General features: G+C 35.0%; 1 protein-coding gene across 3 annotated transcripts in view; it reads right to left on the bottom strand.

Moving 5' to 3' along the window:
• LOC123671033 (ras-related and estrogen-regulated growth inhibitor) overlaps window positions 1–23,074 on the bottom strand; it is a 122,668-nt gene that overhangs the window by 45,801 nt on the left and 53,793 nt on the right. For all 3 annotated transcript variants that reach the window (XM_045604675.1, XM_045604674.1, XM_045604676.1), the window contains exon 2: window positions 4,031–4,140. In XM_045604675.1, coding sequence (XP_045460631.1) covers window positions 4,031–4,136 — 106 coding nt within the window. In that variant the 5' untranslated portion in view covers window positions 4,137–4,140. The remainder of the gene's footprint in view (window positions 1–4,030; window positions 4,141–23,074) is intronic.

Raw genomic sequence — 23,074 nt, 5'->3', positions numbered from 1 at the left:
TATGGCGGAAAATTTGGATAGAACTGTCCAACCATCTCAACACAATATATTAAATCGGAAATTTATCATGTAAGCTTTCATATACCATTTGTGTCCTGATTATTTTCAAATATCTACATGAATATACAGGGTGTTTGGTAATTAGATGTTATCCTTCGAAGTGGTCATAATGGAGGTCATTTGCAACAAATTAGTTTCAGACAACTAGGGGTCAAAAGGGGATGGTTCCAGAGCTAAATGGCGGTTATTTGATTTTTTAGAAAATCTCGGATATATTTCGTAGAAGAGTTAATGGTGTAAGAACTTTCATGCACTGAAAGTTCAATTCATGTTTTTTTGAAATGGGGGTTCATTCTAGAATGGAGAATAGTTGCCCAAAACACATAGCATCTTAGAAATAGTTAATTTAAAGTCTTTCAAGTAGTCACAAGTTTTTTCGGAACTTTATTTGAATCAGTATAACTTGAACTTGGCGTATACAAATTACATACATAAATTCTTTGTTTTATTTTGAAAAGGTACCAACTCTCTCAGGGGATAGGACAAAAGTCGAACGAAAAAATTAAATAACGTGATTCAACGTTTTTGTAACCCTAACAATAATACACAGTCATTGATACATAAGGCATTGAGTTGTATGTAATTAGTTGAGAGAAGCACTTAACGTCGGAAAATTTTATTTATTCATTTATTTATTCATTCACAATAAATACAAGTGAATAATTTGAACCCATCATTATATTCCATGGGGCGTCAATACATCAATAAATTCTAGTTCAAAGCAGTTAAAATAAGTTTAATCAAATCTATAATAATTAAAAGTAAATATGAAAAAATAAAAATTTAAAATAAATGAACATTGAAATAAATTGAATAAAATCAATAAATTAACGTTTCAACCCGGCTAAATCTCATAATATTGATAGTCAATAATCGGGTATAAGGCAAACATTAGATACATGACAAACTATTCAAAATGGCTAATCCAAAACTCACTCATAGTGTTGAAGGCTATTTTGTACAAATTTTCTTTTATTTCATGTTTCAACTTATTTTTGTTCATAACTTTGAAAGCTTCAGGGATCTTATTATATACTTGTATGGCCGCATGGTTTATGCCGCGACACTATGATATGGAGTTGAAAAGTTTTCAGAAATCTAATGAAACCGAAAGGAATCGATGTACAGGGTGGTCAAATAAGCGAGGTAAGCGGCTATATCTCAGGATCCACTCATCGTAGAGACTTGCGGTAAAAAAATTTACAATATAACAACATAGGATTTTTTTAACAGAAACAGAAGTTCTATCAAATTTGCATGAAAAAACCTGCAGGTCGCAAAGCGATAGTTTCAAGCGTTCTGAAGTTATGGCCGAAAGAAGTTATTCTTCATCTAATGCACTGCGAAAAAACAAATTGTGTCTTTAAGTTCTAACAGAAACAGAAATCCCATCAAATTTGTATAAAAAAAAACAAAAGGTCGCAAAGCGATAGCTTCAGGCGTTCTGGAGTTATGGCCGAAAGAAGACACGATTTAGTTTTTCAGTGCATCAGTTGAAGAATATATTTTTTCGTCCATAACTCCAGAACGCCTGAAGCTATCACTTTGCGACCTGTTGGTTTTTCTATACAAATTTGATGGGATTTTTGTTTCTGCTAGAACTTAAAGAAACAATTTGGTTTTTCACAGTGCATCAGTTGAAGAATATCTTCTTTCGGCCATAACTTCAGAACGCCAGAAATGATCGCTTTGCGACCTGCAGGTTTTTTCATGCAAATTTGATAGAACTTCTGTTTCTGTTGAGAAAATCCTATCATTTCATTTGAAATTTTGGAGTAAAATGAACAAAACAATGAACTTCTGACTTAGCGCGCCCTATCGAAAGCAGCAAAAACAAATTTATCATGAATATATTTTGTCATCAATCAACAAGATATTATCTTTCAGACGAGATCTAATTTGCTCATAAAATGTTGAGCCAAACTGATGTTACAGGCGTTTCAATCTGTCAGATTTCTCCCTTTCACCTACCCTTATTTGATGTCGTAAAATCGAAAGTGACAATTCAAGAAGATACAGAATTTTCCAAGGATTACAGTGATGATATTTTTTCTTCAACTTTATATGAAACATTTTCGAGTAAAATTCATTTTTCTACTCGACGGTAGCTAATACGCCACCTAGCGGTAGAGGTATGAACTTCAAAACAATTTCCAGTGTGTTCTCTTGAACACTTTAGTTGTAAAATTTTTTACCGCAAGTCTCTACGATGAGTGGATCCTGAGATATAGCCGCTTACCTCGCTTATTTGCCCACCCTGTAAGTAAATTGTACGCCAAGTTACATGAAGTTTTTTCGAGTAATAGACATCTCATTCAAATTAAATTTTGGAAAAAAAGAATGGCTACAACACCCATCATTTTTAAGTGTCAAGCTATACCATTCTCCTTTCTAAAGTGAGCCCTCATTTTCCAGTTTTCAAGAGAGCAACAATGATATTCTTACACTTTAATAGTGTTTACAGAATTTTTTTTTCGGAAACAACTGATATTCTAAAAAATCGGAAAACCGCTATATCTCAGCAAACAATTAACTTTTGACGCCTACTACAGGACTCAATTGCAAATGATCTCTATTAAGACCTCATCAAAGGATCTCGTCGATTAATCAAACACCCAGTATATTCATTGAACTCGTTCTTCACTCAATGCAAATCCATTTAAAATAATATTGAAGACAGTTATTCTAATTATACTATTTATCAGACAACTAAAATTATTGCGCTATAGAGTCGCTTCTTATCGAACATTCGAAAAGTCAAATCTGAAAGATCTACTGTGTAGCAGAGTTATTAACTAATAAATTAGGAGAATAAATGTGATTAAATGTTAATTGCAGTTCAAGAATGTATAGCTTCCAGTTGGATTCAGAATTTAATCACACATAATTTTACAAGAGCGCACTCAAAGTGGATTACCCCAGTGGCGGCCTTTGGGGGGGTAGCAGTCAGGGCCGGGATATTGCGTCTATACTGAAGTGGTAAAATGGAATATTGCACCTTTCACCCAACATTATGAACCTGACAATATTTCAGTTGCGCTTTCCTTCTAGTTTGCAAGAATATTCTCCGAAGTTTGTCCCACTTACACTTTATTACAATCTAGGCAGCTAATTTCATTAATTCTCTATTTCAAATTGTCTGGAGTTTTATCGGAAGTCCTTTATATAACATTTGAATTATTTTCGGGTTAGTTTTGAAATAATAAGGTTGAAATTGTTCATTTTTTGCTCTTGGTTTTTATTTTATGTTACCATGGATAGTATTCAGAAGGATTTGTATTGAATTTCGTTTTTTCTCTGAAAATAAGCGTGATTTGAAACGACCAAAATGTTGAATTTTCTGTTGTTCAATCTGAAAAAAATTGCAAATACTTTTTTCCTCAATATTGTTTACTTTAGTCCTCTCACTGGTACACCACTGGACCTAATAATTTCAATCTTGTCACAGCTAAAAAAGCGCCTTATCAAATAACTGTACCAAATTTCAACCGAATTGGTTTAGGTAACAATATTTGTGATATGTTATAAATTCTGCTCTTTTAACTTTTTCAAACTACCTTATAAAGCACCACTTCTCCGCTGAAAAGTCTTACCGTACTTATAAAATACCCTGTATAAAGCATTCGATATCAAAAACGAAACTAAATTGAAATCTAGAAGGATAACCAGCTCATCCCTCTGTTTTCTCATGATACCCAATCGAAAAGTTTATCTGGAAAGCTCTGGATCTGAGTTGATACCCTTTTCAATCAATCCAACGCTGTATACCACGTCAAGTACATTTTCTTGTCCAACGAATCCGTATTTATTGGAAATTTACCCCCTCCGATTAATCAATTCTTCCAATTTTTTTTTACATCTACAACTGCAGCTACTTCCTCAATATCAAGTTTGCGTTGCTTCGAACCGTTCAAATATTCTTTGATGTTTCACGTATTTCATTCCGATTGTTGATCTAAAATGCACTCACCTGTTTTTCCGACGCCTCCTTGACCCAAAACCATCACCTTCAATGATTTCTGTCTTGGATGAAATCCGAGTTTTGCCAAGGATGATTTTGGTGAGGTCACATTCATTGTTCTGTAAGAGGAAATTCTATAAATAATCACAAAAACAGCAAAGAAATTGACTCATTATTTCAGTCAGTACTGATTCGAAATAAGAGAAAAAGACATTCTTCACGAATAATTGATAAATCAATATTAATGGTAAATCATTTTATCACGAACTACCGTCGAAGGGTGAATACGATATCTTTCAATGAAAAAACCTATAAACTTGTAATTTTCAGGAAAGGTTCGGTTCTCAACCGTTAGGTAGGTATATTTGAGCCGTAAAGGACCAAATTCTAAAAAGGAGTTTCGTATATTGAATAACAATTTCAAGTTTCATGTTAAATTTCATCGTAATCCGATAGAAAATCCGAGATGAATGTCAAAAACGTAATATCCAGTATTTGCATGATATCCAATGCAAGCAATCAGAACATTATATTGAAAATTTTTTGCTCCAGTGATATCAAATGGAATCATTAATAATTTGAGGTCATATGAAACACAAATCGCATGTGCTGTTTTTACTCTATCACGTTGCTATAAATACCTACAATTTGATTATTTATTTCGATTTTGTTATTTCAAATAATTGTCACGATTTGGTCTGAGATGACTAAAACATTAGTGTGTTCGTGAATCGTATGTTCAGCCACTCTTGTAGAACCTTAAGATCAAAGTGGCGACTGAAGGGACCATCCTTCTTGGATTTTAATTTATTTATTTATACTGTTACAAACAGACATAACCTAATTACATGTAGCAGTGTGAAAGAAATATAACTGAAAATCATGAATCTAAACATCTATAAAAAGTATAAGATGTGCCTATAACAAGATGAAATATAAAAATATATAACACGACACAAACACAATACAAAATAGGGACACAAATAGGAACAACTCATCTGATATAAAATTACGAGTTAAAAATCAATATAACAGCTTGGAGATCAATAAGTTTCTTGAGATATTCATATTCAGTAGGTCTATCTCAGAAACCTTTAGGAAATCGTTAACAGTAACTAAGCAGTTATCAGTGGAGGAGTTCTAACAGTTTTGAACATTACATTTCTAGTTCTCATCAGTCTTATATCAGCTACATTAATCTTGCAAAGTGACAAAATACAAGGTACACTGATGAGGCCATGCAACACATCAAAAATGAACCAAATTTGGTTTTTTTCATGATATTAGTCCCTTTTCGATTGATTTCCGCATCGTTCCTTATGGCGCTCACGTCGTTTTTCTGTCAATGTCGTTTTGAGGTTAAATCTTGAAAAGTGGCAAAATACAAGGTACACTGATGAGGCCATGCAACACATCGAAAATGAACCAAATTTGGTTTTTTTCATGATATAAGTCCCTTTTCGATTGATTTCCGCATCGTTTCTTATGGCGCTCACGTCGTTTTTCTGTCAATGTGTGTTTGAGGTTAAATCAAAAGTCCATCAACTTTTGACAGCACAATGAAAATTGTGTGTGACAGAGTCACTACGGTCATAATACTGACGAAAATATTAATGAAATTATAGAAGCAAATATACCAAAAAATACTTTTTACAGTTAAAAAACTGAGTGGCAAGCATTTATGGATTTTTGTAATTATAGAAAGTATCAATTAGAAGGAAATCAATGTAGACAGTTGGCGTCGATTTTAGAAGATTGGGTTGTGAACATGAGAAGAAAAAATAATAAGCTACGGTCGAAAATGTAGAACCTAAGAAGTAAGTTGTTACAAGAAAATATTATAAAGACATGAAAGTTATTATTGGCCCATTCAAAAGTGTTGTATTTCAGCAAACGCGAGCTGCTGGTGAATATATACGACGAAAACTGTAATCGGATCCCTGTTGAAGGAAACGAAGTTCAGCAGCATAAAGCTCAACAGAAATAACAAAAATGATGAATTTATGGAATGAAAACACCCCTGAAGGGCTGCAACGGAAGTTCTAACACATAGCAGCGGTAGAATTCGCTTGGCTAGATGCAGGGAAAGCTGCTTCTTGCTTTACTACCCTTTTTTGTATCGAATCAAACAACGATGTGTCTGTAACAAACAAGGGGGTAGAATTGGGGGGTCCAGAGGGTAATAAGCCACCCCCCTCAAGATTTCCAAAAAATAAAATTTCAGAATTCTCGCTAAGACGAAGAACGAAATTTTTTTAGCCCCCCCCCCCCCCCCCCAAGATTTCTAAAGTATAAAATTTCAGACTTCTCGCGAAGACTAAGAACGGAATTTTTCCATAAAATAAGGGAATAATCATTTTACTTCCCTTTGGAATCGACACTGCAGAAAAAATCGGACACTTTTACGGTTCATGAGTTCATTATCGCTTTCAAGATGAGTACTTTTATTGCACTACTAGGACGTCTATGTCCGAGGTTTATTATTTTAAGATTTTTGATCTCTCCGCTTTGTCGGCGTCGCCCCTTATTTGCCATCTGTGATTTTGCATTCGTCACGTCATCGGTATACGCTTATCCATTGTTCTCGTTTTTTTGTATCATTTTCGTCACAAAATTTCAATACTGTAGTTGTCAAAGGACATAACTGAGTAATTCTCATCGAAAAATTGTCTGGGCTGTATTGTACAATTTATTGTGTTCCATTCAAATTGCAATTTATTTGTGAAGGTATCAATTTTGAATCGACTATATGTAAACGGTGTTTCTGAATTGGAGGTACAAATGAAAATGATAGATTTCTCGGATCATTTTCAGCAAAAAAGTCCTATAACATGAGTCCGCAAATGCTTTGTTTTTGAGATACAGGTTTTTCTCTTATAGCACCTTCCTTTCACAAAATATTCAACTTGAATTGGCATATATATTCCAATTCAAAGTTTGCATCATGTGTTATGCCAAATTTGAATGCAAATCTACAGGGTGATTTTTTCTGGAAGGGTGTCTGCTTCTTTCCTCCAGAACTATTTTAAGGTAATTTAAAAAAATGTTAAGAAAAACTCTACTCATGTTTGTTTTGAAGGTTTTGGCTTGTTGTAGTTTTGTCGTATCTGCTATCGATTTCGAGAAAAAAATTGAAACAACTCTCTAGTAATCCTCAGGAAAATCCGAATCATTCGAAAGATCCAGATAGTACGCTGTGATGAATAGATTAATTTTAAGTTTTGGTACTTATTTACCCACTCTGTATCGAAGATTTATAAAGATTCGATTTCGAAAAACTAATATAAGCATCACTGAAAACTATGACTACAAAAAACATCTTGTATCTCGCAAACGAAGCGTTGGCGGGCTCATGTTTATGGGAGTTTTATTTCTTGAAAATATCCAAGGAATCTTTCATTTCCCTTCGTAACTTCAATTCAGAAACACCCAGTATAAGATGAGGTAAGAACAATCGAATTGATAATAAAAAAAATTATTTCGAGTTATTTGGTTCAAACTTCGATATCAACCCTCCCTTTCTCACATTACAGATATGAGTAAAAATTACCGCCAAAAAATGTTTTTCGGTTACTCCCCCCAAGAGAAAAAAAGGTCTACGCCCTTGGTAACAAATTGAGTTGAATACAACTCTGTATTCATCGAGACTTGTCAAAGTGGTTCAAGAATGTGTGCTGAAAACAAAATTCTAGTAGAAAACAACGAATCAACATCAAATTTTCAAAATTCTTGGCTTTTCCTTTTGAGAGTTATTGTGTTCACGGCCGGACAGATGAGCAGAATTGAATTGGACGTTGAGTAAGTCAAACCTTATCGTTTGAGACTATTCTCTGCACAAAATTCGAAAGAAACAGACATCTTGACAAAATGATGTTCGTGAAACGAGTGCTCGAAAAAATAAATCAGTAATACCCGTCGTTTCAACAATTGGATTGAAAAGTATTTCAGCTGAAATATTCTAGAGTACGTTATTTATAGGCCAACCGCAGAACATCAACAATCTGAAATTCATTTTTCTTCCCTATCGGAGCAAGTTTTTTCCTGAAACATTGTTGATTTTTTTGCCGTGGCGTGTCCTGCATTTCCATCGGGCACCTAATTAATATGTCACTGGTGTTGTCCCTCACGAAGAGACCTTCTATTTTATTACTGTACTTGCCATCAAAAATATCTGGCGCCTGACTTAATAAGTCAGAAACACCCAGCCTCCTCTTGTTATAAAGGAAGGGTTTTTATATCGGAGGTTGAAAGATTCTAATCAAACTGTCTGATCTAAGATTTAATTTAATGGGTCGGTTGTAAAAAGTAATATCTCATAATGTTTTTGAACACTTCGGATTAATTCAGAATGAACCCTAAACTTGATCGATACCCGACCTAGATTGAAACAATTAGTCGAAAACACTAAAATAATTCAAAATGCTTAATCATGCGAATAATGTGTGAAGTGAGTTTTTATCACGTACAAAAATTTGATTGAAAAACATTATTGAAAAAATATGTGTTGAATAGTATGTTGTCATGTGAAACTGAACTGTCATCCGAAGCGACATATGTTTAGTTGAAAGTTAGATTTTAACAATATGAATCTATTGTTGAACGTGTTACAATTGTGAAAACTCACTACAAAAATCTAGATTCTGTAGTAAATACGTTTCGTATATTACATACAGTCTATCTGAGCGTACAAATGGTAAGACGTTAAAAAAATCGAGCAAACTGGATATCTTAAGGCCAATATATCATCGACAAGAGAAAATCAGAATTTATCCATTCCTTGGCGCGCACAACATTTTGGCCTCTTTTACGGCACGTCTTTACACGAACGACACGGTCCTTATGAAGTTCAGACGGTTCAGTTGACACGAGAAATGGAGTCAGCTGACCAGTGTGTATAGGCAAAGGCACTATTAGCGAATGTATGAACGAGCACTAAAAAGCTTATAACTTTACATCATCGCTTTTTGAGCGCTCGTTTTCTGAATCGATTGCTATATTATTTCCGCGTAATGTCTTTGTTTTTCGAATTTTGTGCCAGGATGGGTGTCAAACCATAAGGACTCACTGATGAAGAATTCGTCCTTTGTCGTAAAGTGATATATTTTCAAATCTACAGTTTTACTATATCATTATGAATGTATATTATATTGAATGAAATATATTTATTTGAGTTATTCCCTATTTAAATATGCAAATTTAAATATTTGGAATCCGATGTTTTTCCTAATTGTCGAATTTATAATGAGCAGAATATTTATTATTTTCTGTATCTACCTGCTGAAATCCAAGGTGTGGCAACTTTTGCTCGCTTAATGTCATCACGTCGTTTGATGCGCTTGAAGTTCGTTTTCTGAATTTTTGATATATTTAGGTATTTATTTCAATATATTTTGAATTAATATGGAACGTTCATTCACTATGGGACATAAGAAGTGCTTTGTTTGTGGAGTAACTCGCGAATTGAGTTTAATATCGTATCACTGATAGGTTTTGATAGTTCATGTTGGGGACAAAATTTGCTTACCAAAAATGACGTATGCTCGCTTTATCTATGTTTATTACTCTGAGGTCCGGTCTTAGATACCAGACAATAGAAAATTCTAGCAGAGCAATAAAAAAACGGTCTATTTCCGGTTGGGTCGAGCTGGTCTGGTCAGATAGCGACGAGATCCCTTGTTTCGGTTGAAATGTTAAATTTGAAACCATTGTAGTTGGAGATGATTCTTTCTGCAATGTGCGTTTAAATTCTGACGAAGGGGAAATGATAATACGAGATGACTGAAATTTGTGCAAATTTGTGAAATGAATACTTAGTCGATGAACTGAATAATATCGTCCATGAGGTCAATTTTTTTTTATCATTTACAAACGAGTGCAGATTTTGATAAATAACAATTTAACAATTCTGTTAAACGTTGTTGAAGCGTTCATCTTCTCCCGATTGAATGGCATACCTAATGAATACAAATGACATAATAAATGTTAACTATTTCAAATTGTGTAATAGCTTTTGGAAATTAGAGAATCAATTTTATGGTTCAAAATTTGCATTGCTTTCGTCTTGAACGGATACATTTCACGGGTGTTTATTTTGTCCAAACGTTTCCCAAAATTCATTTCAGTAAATAATGAACTAAAAGTGGAAATTTCCCCACCAAAAGCGAGCCAAAACAGTATAATTCACCCAATTCAATCGCGATCTATATGTAGCAAATAAATTCGTGAGTATTTCACTTCTACCGTCTATAAACAAGATGATCATTGTCAAATAAATATTTCCCTGAATCACACAATTTACGTCAGCCATTCATTCAATGCATATACTCATTGCCCAAGTGGGCCGACATTTCTATAGGCCAAAAATAATTCTCCAAACGTTTCTTCTAGTAATAAAGCAATAGTCATCAGAGACACGCAAGAAGTTGGACTACTGCATCGAATTACGCGTCAGAACATCACATCTATAGAATTTATTTGAAATCTGTTGTTCTAAGAATAAGAAATGATATATTTCTTCTGGAAATTTATATTATTAATAGCTATTATTCTGTGTGGGACATCCGATTTAAACATTTTCGAATTCAATCGCGGTCCACTCACTCTAGGATATTCCGGCATGTGATCGTTTTCAGTGTATATTTGTATATTTTGCTTAATTTAGGATGAACCTCTGGGATAATGCGGCTTTGTAACTAAATATAGACGATAATAGCAAAGCGATCTCATAATATTTTGAGTTAGGGTGTTAATGAAAGCCAGCATAGGAGCGTAGCATTAAATGCCATGAAATAAAATTCATATATTTACTTTGAACCTCTTGTTTATCCCGTGATATTTATTTAAACGAGAGCCAAACAAACAAATTAATTGTTGATCGTTTTAGTTTTAATCCATTTTTGTATTACAACACAATACGGAATGTAATAGAGAATACATTTCAAGGTTTGTGGCTATACTTCATTATCAATAAAATCTACACTGAAAGCTCATAGATAGACCAATAAATCGGCAATAATTTCAAGAAACTATTTGATTGGATGATAATTGTAGAAGTTGAGGCAGTTACAAAGATATGATACAAAGACCGACAGACGAAAAACCAAAATGGTCAGAAATATATTTTTTCGGCAACCGTCCGGGAAGTGCTCACTTCCCGGACGGTTCTTCTCTGAGAAAGTAGCATTTCCCGGCCTAGTCCGGAAAGTACGTACTTCCCGGACTAGGCCGGAAAAGAATCATAGAATCCATAGCAACCGAGATAACGGCTGACAGTTCATTTGAAATTAGTTGTCAAAAATTTGCATCTTTTTTTATTGCAATCGCAATAAAATATGGAAAGCAGCAGCAATAGTGTTATTTTACATGGTTGCCGAAAATATATTGTACGCAACACGCCCAAAAATGTTTTTTTTGGACTCACAGACTTCCAGGACTCGCTTACGCTCGTCCTGGAATTTTGTCTATTCGTCCAAAAAAACCTTATTTTCCGGACTTGTTACGTAAATTACTAATCCGAACAGACATTTTGTAATCGCAGATAAAAAATGGTTTTGTCTCTTAAGGAATCACAACCACCAAAATTTCATATATTAGGAAGGAAAATTGAATGAGTAACTCAGTTACTGTCCAGTCGGACACAAAAATAGTTAGTGCCACTCAGTGGCTATGCTAGGGCCCGGGCTGGACCCCCTCTAAAATTCTGCTGGCCCCCCCTAAAATTTGACATACCTAAAAAAAAAGATTATCAGAACTATAATTTGGCCTTACTTTGACCCCCCCCAAAAAAAATCCGGCCCCCTCTTGGCCAGCCCTGTTTTCGAAAGCTGGCGTCGACACTGGTGCAACTTACCCTCATTGTAATATGAATGAATAAATAATAAATCATTTATTTGCAAGAAAGTTAGTGAAAAATAAAAGAAGTCCTATGACGGATCGCTGCGGTATTCCTAACTTCAAAGTCTACTCAAATGATAAAGTATCCCCGACTTTGGCATTTGCTGGTCTCTTCTCGAGATAACTTTTAACTATTCCAGAAATATACACCTGAAACCTACGTATTAACATTTTTGTATGATAAAGTTGAAAGAGGGACTAACAAAGGCCCTTGAACGGTCAAAAGACAATCCAGCAACATAAGACCTGTTATCAAGACACTCGATTATGTAATCAGTGAACTTATCAGCTGCCGTTTGGGTTGAATGGCCAAATCTTTTCGGAAATTTCAGAAAACAAGTTCAGCAGAGAAATTGTAGTTGGTGATGATATCATGAATGTTACTTTCTTCAACGATGAAAGGAATATACCCTGACATATGGACAAGTTGATGCAGTGTACAAAATGCCAGCATATCACTAGACTTATTGTCGTAAGAATTCTAGCAGACACAGTATTAGTACCCGAACTTTTATATTATTCTTCAGTGGCCTTATTACGTCAGCAACTTCAAGCACAGAAACTGGAGGGAAGAAAGTGTCGAATGTAACATACATGGAGGTGGTAGTACATGTTGCGGACAAACTCTTGTTCTAGTAAGGAAGAGTTTTGTCAGCTCCGTTGTAAAATGATTGGCAAAAATTTCCGCTACTTTTTCAGCGTTATTATAGGAGAATCCATCAATACATATTTTGTTCGATCGTCAATCACTTATGAAGGGCTTTTAAATAATAGGTTTCATTTTGATTATAAAAAAACGAGTTTATTTTTCAAGAGAAATCAATGGATGTTCATTCAATTGTAAAGCGGAAGGTATGCACTAACGATGGAAAACAATATCAGCCAAATGGCCGCCACGGCTTCGATTGCAGCACTCTCATGGAATTTTCCATAGGCCAATTCACACATTTGAGGCTGTATGTCCTGATAACGAATGAATTCCATCTTTTAAGTCCTGAATCGATTGTGAACCATTGACGTAATAATAATTTTATTCATCCTTTAAAACATTTTACATGTATAGGTTAATTTGTCAAGTAATCAATCAAAATTTGACGGAAATATATTCGCTAACTGAGTAATAACATTTTTCTAAAAGTATATCCTTAACTATTTTCCCATATTCCTTAAGACTAAGAGATCTCATCTTTCAAGTACAAACATTTCACCATTTTTTTTAATGAATTTGAAAAATTTTATCTTGTCAGATTTTAAAAGATGAAAGTTTCAAAAATGATAGTAGCCCAGATAGTGGGCTATTCAAAATGAATCCTCTTAAGGGAGAGCCCATTATTATGAAAATATTTGTCATTTTGAATAGGAATCAGAGACGTAGAATATTCATTCAAACGTCCAATTAAACGTTACCTATTCTGTCGAATATTCTGCAGCAACAGCTGTCATGGTTTCCCACTGCCACTAATTAATTCAAGATCATAAACCATGAAATTAGCTTATCTGTTCATGTTCAGAGGGTTTTGAGTTTAGATCTGTAAGGTACGATTGTACTGAATAATTGAAGGGTTTCATCAATTCAAATATTGCTCTGTTAGGTAGGTAGTTTCCGAATTCGACAAAATTTCATGGAGAAATTTCTTCCAAACACTTAAGCTGTCTAGAGAGTTAACTGATTAAAATGCTTATCAAATTCGGAAAAGTAGTAACGTACTTTTAGTAATGGTGTTTCATTACAAATCGTAAATTTATCAACTAGAGAATCCTGACTTTAAATTTGAAGATTTACTTCAAATCAACTGCATTAGATGTTCAACTTGAAAGTTTGTAAATTATTAGTGCCCAGTACTTCAAAACTATTGAACATTTTATTATCTTCATAGTAATCAAGGAAGTGTAGATACTGCAGGTACACACTAAAGATATAAATATTCAGTAGTTATATCCCGAGTGCTTGTCAAATACTCCAATATTTGAAATTTGTCAAGCACGAGTAGTCCAGTAGGCAAATACAAAAAAGGTGGGTCTGCTGGAAAAAAAAAACTGAACTTAATGAAACTTCTACAGGTTGTTCGGGGGAGTTGTTGGATGACTCTGTCAAGTTATCCAACACGAGGACCCTGTACTAACTTGAGGAAGTCCGAAGAACCTCAACATTTCCGGACCTTCTTCTGTTTTTTGCTCATAACTTCTAAACTAAGTAATTTTCGACGAAAACGTTCATATTTAAAGTTGTATCAAATTCTCTACAATATAGTATCCACAAACTTTTTCGTAAACCTAATATCAATTGAGATACAGTCCATCAAAATTATAGTCTAGTAGATAGAGCAAAAAAAGTGGGGTCTGCTGGAAAAAATTGATAAAACTTCTACAGGTTGTTCGGGATGTTGTGAGATGACTCTGTCGAGTTATTAACAAGAAACCTCCGGCTGAGACTCATCGTATGCTTTCAAATAGCTATAGTGAGGACGCTATTGGTGAAAGAACTTACCGAGAGTGGTTTCAACGCTTCAAGAACAATGATTTTGACGTCGAAGACCAACATGGCAGTGGAAGAGAGAAGATTTTTGATGATGCAGCATTGGAGGAATCACTTGATTAAGACTCATGTCAAACGCAACAATAATTGGCAGGATTATTGGAAGTGACATAAGGTAATGGTGAAGTGTCGAAAGAGCCAATGAAGCCATTCCAAAATGCCTGAAAATCATGGGAATGATTCTGAAATAAGTAAATTGGGTGTCGTACGAGTTGAAGCCGAGAGATGTTGAACGACGTTTGTTTGCTTGTGAACAGCTGCTTGCAACGTAAATACGAAAGGGATTTGTACAACGCATTGTGATTGGAGACGAAAAATGGATTCATTACGATAATCCCAAGCGCAGAAAATCATGAAAATATCCCGGCCATGCTTCCACGTCAACGGCCAAACCGAATATTCACGGTTTCAAGGTTATGCTCAGTATTTGGTGGGACCAGGTCAGCGTGGAGTATTATGAGTTGTTAAAACTGACTGAAAAAATCACGAGCAATTGTTATCGAACGCAATTAATGCGTTTGAGTCGAGCATTGAGCGAAAAACGGCCGCAATACAACGATAAAGTGATTTAACAGCATGAGAAAGCCCGACCCTATAATGCGAAAGTGGTCAAGACATCCTCGGAAACGTTGAAATGGTCCTACCCCACTCGCCGTATACTCCAGACGTTGCTTCCTCGGACTATCACTTGTTTCGATCAATGGCGCCTGGCTGACCAGCACTTAGGAAGTAAAAATTGGATTGATTCGTGGAAAGCTTAAAAAAATAATCAGTTTTTTCAACGTGGGATTTGTACAGGGTGGGCAAATTTCGATGTTTCAGCACTACAACTTTTAAACCAGAGGAGATAGACAAAATCTGATACCCTATTCTCGGTCTCTTTTTTTTGAGAAACTAACAAGGATTGTTTTCATTTTTGGCCACCTTCTTTTGTTTTCGAGTTATAAGCGAATTTTGTACAAATTAGTGAAAAGCGTAGAAATAATCAGATTGACGGAAGGACACTGCTCTTGTTATAGAAAGCTCAATTTTTCTGTGCAAATCAATAGTTGAAACTATAGAAATAATGAGACTCTTAGGTAACAAAAAGTTTTTGACCATTTTCTATTATTTATATTGATGCGAATCATACGATGTTATATATTTTTTAAATCAGCAAAATTAAGATTTCAAAAAATGGTACAGAAAGCTAGTGTTTTCATTTGAAAAAACATAACTTTGGGTCATAGCTTCGTAATTAAAAACCCTGTTGAAAATAAGAGCACGCCACTGGATTCTACTTAAAAAACTGCCTGTATAATGTTTCAATTTCAGACCTTTATCATCAGTATTAGCGGAGACATAAATTTTTTTCGATATCGCCATTTTTCGGATTTTCGCTTATAACTCGAAAACAAAAGAAGGTGGCCAAAAATGAATACTACCCTTGTTAGTTTCTCAGAAAAAGAGACCGAGAAGGGGGTATCAGATGTTGTCTATCTCCTCTGGTTCAAAAGTTGTAGTGCTAAAACATCGAAATTTGCCTACCCTGTACACTGGCCGAAAGATGAGAGAAAGTAGAGGCCAGCGATGGACAATACTTCGAATCATAAATGTTTACCCAGTTTTCTGCAATAAAACCTCGAATTTCGGAAGAAAAATGCGGTAGCAGAGTTCCACGCCTTTGTGAAAAATTGTAAAACTGTTTTTGTTTTTATTTTCATTCATCGAATTGAATAAATTTTTGGAAACATGTGAATTGCTCTAAAATAAGAATATTGTGTGTATTTCGAGCGTGAATGCATTGTCGATTTCAGGAGATTGTGGCGCTCCTTCGTCGCGCGGTAACTGTCTGTTTGAAATTTAAATCGACAATATATCATTTTGCGCTCTTAATACACAAATAGCTATATCCCGTGAAAAATATCCAGAGAGAATAGTCATCGTCATCCATAATATGGCAGATAAATTGGAGAACACAAAGCGTCTTGTCATGCAGTATTATGCTGTGGATGTTCATAAAAGTCACTTCAGCCATTCTACTAATCCCCGAGAATTGAGGGAAAACGCGGGCCTTCGCGTTTCTGGCTCGAATGTTAAATTGGATTCTGACGTGTGGGTGTAAAATTGTTGGGAATTAAACACGTAAAACACTTTGCAAGCTGGAACTGTTTCCGTTGGATATACATTTCACTCTTCATTGTGGAATTTCTTGGAAATTTTATTGAATTTATTCATTTGGTGTCGCAGCAATTAGATTCCTCCAAGATGATGACTCTGTTATGTAGATAAGATTTTCAATTCTTCGCCTTATTCTTATTATTATCAGGGAACTATCTGGCGATTATACCCCAGCATCTAACGGGTGTTTTTTTTTTCGAGGTATTTAACTTTAAGTTGTCATTACTGTTCAAGATGGCGACCGATTTAACAGCTGTCAAGTGATTTATTCTCAGTTTGGTTTGGCAATTCATCATGAATAGACTCACGCCTAAACAACGCTTGCAAATAGTGCAATTTTATTTCGAAAATAATGGTTCTGTGCGGAATACATATCTCGCACTACGTCCATTTTATTTCGTTTAGCGATGAAGCGCACTTCTGGTTGAATGGCTACGTCAACAAACAAAACTGCCGCATTTGGAGTGAAGCTAATCCTCAAGTGTATGTCGAAACACCGTTACATCCAGAAAAACTGACTGTTTGGTGCGCTTTATGGGCTGGTGGAATCATTGGTCCGTACTTCTTCAAAAACGATGATGGCCAGAACGTTACAGTCAATGGTGATCGGTATAGAGCCATGATTACATACTAACGTTTTCATTTCTGAATTGAACAACCATGATGTCCAGGAGCTGTGGTTCCAACAAGACGGCGCAACATGTCACACAGCTCGTGCCACAATCGATTTATTGAAACACACGTTTGGTGACCGCCTAATTTCACGTTTTGGACTTGTGAATTGGCCTCCAAGATCTGGTGATTTAACACCACTAGACTACTTTCTGTGGGGCTATGTGAAGTCATTGGTCCATGCGGATAAGCCACAAACCCTTGACCATTTGGAAAACAACATTCCCCCTGTTATTGCCGATATACGGCCACAAATGTTGGAAAAAGTAATCGAAAATTGGACGTCCAGATTGGAGAGACAGCCGTGGCGGTCATATGCCAGAAATCATATTTAAAATGTAAAGCCACAAGATTATCTTGCGGATAAATTAAATTCATGTCAATCTATCGTTGTTTAATTGCAATTTAAAGTTCTATAGCTCTAAAAAAAACACCCTTTACATATACTAACGGACAAAGAAACCGCAACACCCAGAAGGAGCTGTTTAAATCTTATTTTTTCTTTTTGTAACATAGATAGTATAGCAAGGAGTAAATGATTGAAATTTGGAGATAAAAACGAAGGGTTTACAATTTTTTTTAATATATTTGTTGATAATGTGTTTGTCCATCACGATTATCTAAACACTCTACAACACGTCCTGACATTGATGCAATAAGATGGTCTATTTCTTCTTGAGGGATACTATCCCACCTGTACTTCATGTCTCAGAGCCACCAAAGTCCGTGGGGGCTGGGGTAAATTTCAAGCCTTCTACCCATGATGTCTCAAACATGCTCTATGGGCGAAAGATCTGGGGATCTGGGCGGCCATGGCAAAAGATTCACATGGGTCGCTTCGAAAAAGTTTAAACTAACTCAGGCAACATGAGGTGGGGCATTATCTTGCTAAAATATTGGATTCTTGAGCCAATTGAGGTAAGGGAGAACATATGGCTCTACTATTCTTTGAAGGATAAGCATCGCTGTCATGTTACCTCGAATAAGAACCAAAGGTGACCTCCTTCACATACCATAATGTCTACTGTCCGGTGGACATGACGCTCAACATCAAACTGAGGTTCACGTCTTTCTTTCCGACGTCGTCTAACGCTTCCTCGGTCATCATATGCACCCAAAGAGAATCGAGATTCATCAGAAAAGACGACCTGATGCCATTCCACATTCCAATGTTGAAGTTCACTGCATTACTGTAATCGTTGCCGGCGATGCTCAACCGTCAGAGGTAACACAAGATGGGGTCGAATGTTGCAGTCCAAAAGTCCTTATCCGGCGGTAAACCGTTTGCACAGTTACAGGATGGCCTTGTTCTCCTAACCGACCTAACCACTCATCAGCCAAAGATCGAGTTTTCACAAATCGGTCTCTAATGGCCATAAGTCTTAGACGTCGATCTTGAACTTCATTTGTGCCCATTCGACGTCCAGTACCTACTCTTCTTCGATTTTGGGCAATATCCAACTACGCTTGACAACAGTAGTTGGATTTCTATTCGTACGCTCAGAAAAATTGATGATTCCAACTTTTTAATTTTTTCAAATTCCGCCTACAACTTTGAGCGTTTCTACTATAAAAAAATTATATCAGACTAACTCGGCATGTTATGCCGCCAGTTTGCCTCTTAAGTAAAATTCTCGATAAAATATACCTTTTGGCTTGAAACAAAGAGAAAAAAAGATATTGACATTTCAATGAAAAGGGATTTTCATTTCTAGACTTTTATTCGAAGAGTTTATTGTCGATGTGTTATTATTGTTGGATTAAATGTTAGAATTGCTTGCCATCGGCTAAAAAAAATGATCGCTTCGCTTCATTAGTCATCATTAAAATTCAAAAAGATTATCGAAATAAACACAATATTTCTGAGATCATATAAATGACGAAGTTGAAACCCGGGGTGTAAATGTAAAATAACAGTATAATTCATGCAAAATCGGAATCGGGATATTGACAGAAAATACTGATAATTTCCGAAATGAAACATTCGACTACATTTCAATTTAGCTTGCATATATGATATATGTAGAATAACCACTCGAATATTCATGCCAAATTTTGAGTGGATGGTATGATTGGAACCCTTCATTTAGATTATTAACCTACTGCAATGATTTCAGCATAAATCACATCATATATACCTAGATATCCAGTTCTGTGTTCTATATGGTCGGTGCTTTTTAATTTTTATAATTGAAGATGTTAATTTTATTGTATGAAATATTGAAATGGCTCGATATATTATAAGGATCAAAGAGGATTTTTTCAATTGATTTATAGCATCTCTTTTTAATCGCGATCAAATTAATTGAATTCAATATCAAAATAACTAGTGTTGGGCGTGGGCGCATTCGAATTTAAAATAATGGTTCATCCGCATCATCCTATAGTTTTACTCGATTATCTTAAAGAAAAGAAAACAAAATGTTGAAGCGAGTCGAAACTCAGCAGAAAAATCTGAATTCAATTCTTAAAGTTCATCATTTATTCATTAGAATTCAGTAGGGCACGTTTATTGTTTATTATATTCCACGTTTCCTATTCGTTCATCTATTCTATTCAAATTTGACTCCATACAAAATAATAACACTCAATACATTTTTCCTTCCTTAAAATACTTCCAGAGAAAAAAGGATGGAGTTTTCCACTCTTAATCTCTTAATACAAATTCACCACAGACAATCCCCCTCCACCGCCCGCTTTCGCTCAGTACAAAACCCAAAACCTTGCAAGGATGCCGACTTTTTTTATTTTTACCGGGAATGGCATAATAGTATATTCAAAAACAAATTGCCTTCTGCAACGAGTATTAGACGATATTTTCTCTATTTCAGCCAAGTTTTGTGGAATATTGTCGAAATTCAATGAAAAATTCAGATTATATATCCTAGTGACATTTGTATTGTATCTTGGCAGTTAGTGTGACTGTTACGAAAATTGACATATTACGGAATTTCAATTTGAATCGTACGCTTCGAATTCTAAAATAATTTGAAATTACGCATTAAATCAATGAATTATGTGTGACGAAATCGATTTAACACCACCTGAATTAAGAGAAATTGCGAAAAATGCTGCAAATCATTTCACTATATTCAAATTATACATTTTGTTGACAATTATTGACGTTTGTTGAAATTTGATAGGATTGGCAGGCAGTAGAGACAACCACAAAACGAAAAAAATACCTGAAAACGATGCTATAATGAGTTCATTACAGGACTGTTTTTAGAACTGTAATGAACTCATTACGATACTGAAATAGAGAAAAGCTATTACGGGCCCTACATACATCGTCAAGCCTAAATATCAAAAAATTCAGTTTCATTGAATCAATACAACATGTAAGTTTATAAAAACTGTAATAGTTCGAATATTGACTCGATTTTCAGCGAAAATATTTCGTGTTCAAAGACCCAGGACCGCCGCCAGGATCGGCAAACCGGACATTTTGCCGGGGCGCCAAATTGTAGGGGTTCAAAGTCAGTTAATGAAACAAGACATACTTCTTAACATGGAATGTTTTCTTAGTGTAGATACCACTCTTTGTAGTAAAAAAATAAAATTGCCAAGAGCCTTTTTTTAACTCGAATAGGCGCTCTCAATTATAGTTATATAGGTCCTAAAATGCACCGAATAGCCGCTCTCAACTAGCAATGAAAATACAAGTAGGTACTAAAATTCACCTTCAAGATCTATTATTTTTTACTCTAGAAAGCCCTACTTTTGAACAATTCAGGAAGTTTTTTGATGAAATCGACAAACGTCCTTTGATAAATTAAACAAGGTGATTTTAAGTTGAAAAAATATGTTTTCGTATGAAATTGAAAAGATACCTACCTGGGAGAAATAACAGAGGTTTCTTCAAAGAAAATCCAGTGAAATATTATTTTGCCAGGGCGCCAAAATGTCTAGATGCAACCTTGACATAATATTCAATTTTAGAATATTTAAGTCGACTTCTTTGTTTTAATGGTTTAATTCGAAAATGCTTTTAATGCATACGTAACGAGAGATGAATGAATATTTCCTGTATAAGACCCTGAGATTGGTTATTATTGTGAAACCCTGATGATGAATTTGATAAACTTTGAAACGTCAGCACTAAGAAAATAGTTCTCCTCCGATCTCCAAATACTATCTAGATTAATATTTATTTCACTGAACGTAAAACCAATATTATTCCTATCCACTTGCACGAATATCTGCTAGGTATACTTTAATTCATACGGAACTCGATTCATCGTGAATCATCCGTAGAGATCTCCCGAAACATATGGAAACAAACGGAAAATCTGTTTCCAACAACAAATTCATGCAATGAACACATGGTTCATTACACGCGCTCTGACCCATTTTTAGGTGAGCAGTAAAATGTTACACTATCTATTTTATTGGCTCGTATGTAATAAATCCTTCAGTCGACTTGGGGATTACATAAATTTATGCGCCATGATTGATGCCCAAACCGAAATTTGATGTTTCGCACTACAGAGATTGCACGGTGCAGGAATCGATGCGATCGTGGAGCTTGACAGTGAGATCTTTGATTGCTGAGTGGTTTCCGAAGCTTTCATTGTATATTCTGGAAACTTCCGTTTTATACAGCGTGCCAAAAAAGTTACGCAACAAGCCCATAATAGACTAGTTTAGTGATGTTGATAATACTATATTTGATACGATAGAATGAAAATATAGAGCAAAACTGATAAATCAGTGGAAAAATTTTGAAAATCCATCAATAAATGACTGAGAAATAGATTATTTAAATTTACGTATTTTAGCGCGGAACGTCTTTGGTCTCCGACTCGTCTGTGACGTCACGCCACTTGCCTGTGATCGCTACACCATAAATTACACTTGAATACTTAGCCGCGCCAAGGCTCTCGCGCCGTTCGTAGTTGTACAGTGTGGTTTTAACTCGAGTTTTGTTTTTATGTCACCATAATGGAAGAAAGCTTCGTGAAAGGACAAAGTGACAATTTGTCTAAAATAGATATATTCGTAGTGATGGAGTTTTTTCTTCAAATCCATCTTATGTCAGTGCTGAAATAAAAGTAGTCAAACTTCTCAAGTATGTATCTACTTTTGAGCTTGCTTCATCATGGTTCAACTTATAACGATGATTTATTCAAAAAACGTTTCATAAACAGTTTGTAGTTGAGTACTGGTTGTTGAAGTCTATCCATTAATTATGACAAAACATATTTATGTGAGGAGTAAAAAGTAAACAGAGAAAAAGTAATGTTTATCATATAAATTTTTAGAATTAATCCTCAACAAAAAAATGAAAACTAGTCCTTCTTGCACGAAGAATTACTAAGACATGAATTTTTAATTTGATATTTCTCACCCCCCTCCATAGCCCCCCCTTTTTTAATAGGAATATATGGTTTGTGATATATCAAATGAAAGTACATTCTATAATCCATTCAACGTTGTGACTAAAAAAATATTAGTTATGCCGTTTTTTTATTGAAATATCAGAAAGAAATTAACAATGTGTTGTTTAGGAGTATAGGTACTGCGCAATCAGTACATAATTCTTGTACAAATAATTGTTGAGAAAAATCCTTCCATCCGTCGATTTCTAGTTTCAAAAATTCTTCAAAATTAAGTGAATCCATGCATTATGTTTATATGTTTATAACCTTCTCCACCCACACATTTTTTTTATTGAATTAATTCATTAATTCTGATATATCGCATGAAAGGAATCGAATGGTTTTTCATCACAATCAAGATTTTTTCAAAAAAAAAAACAAACAATCGGAAAAACCCAAAAAATTATTTGG

The sequence above is a fragment of the Harmonia axyridis genome, chromosome 1, assembly GCF_914767665.1.
Source record: "Harmonia axyridis chromosome 1, icHarAxyr1.1, whole genome shotgun sequence".
In the NCBI taxonomy this organism is placed as follows: Eukaryota; Metazoa; Arthropoda; class Insecta; order Coleoptera; family Coccinellidae; genus Harmonia; species Harmonia axyridis.
The sequence above is the reverse complement of the archived record's forward strand: the minus strand, read 5'-3'. Positions and strand labels throughout refer to the sequence as shown.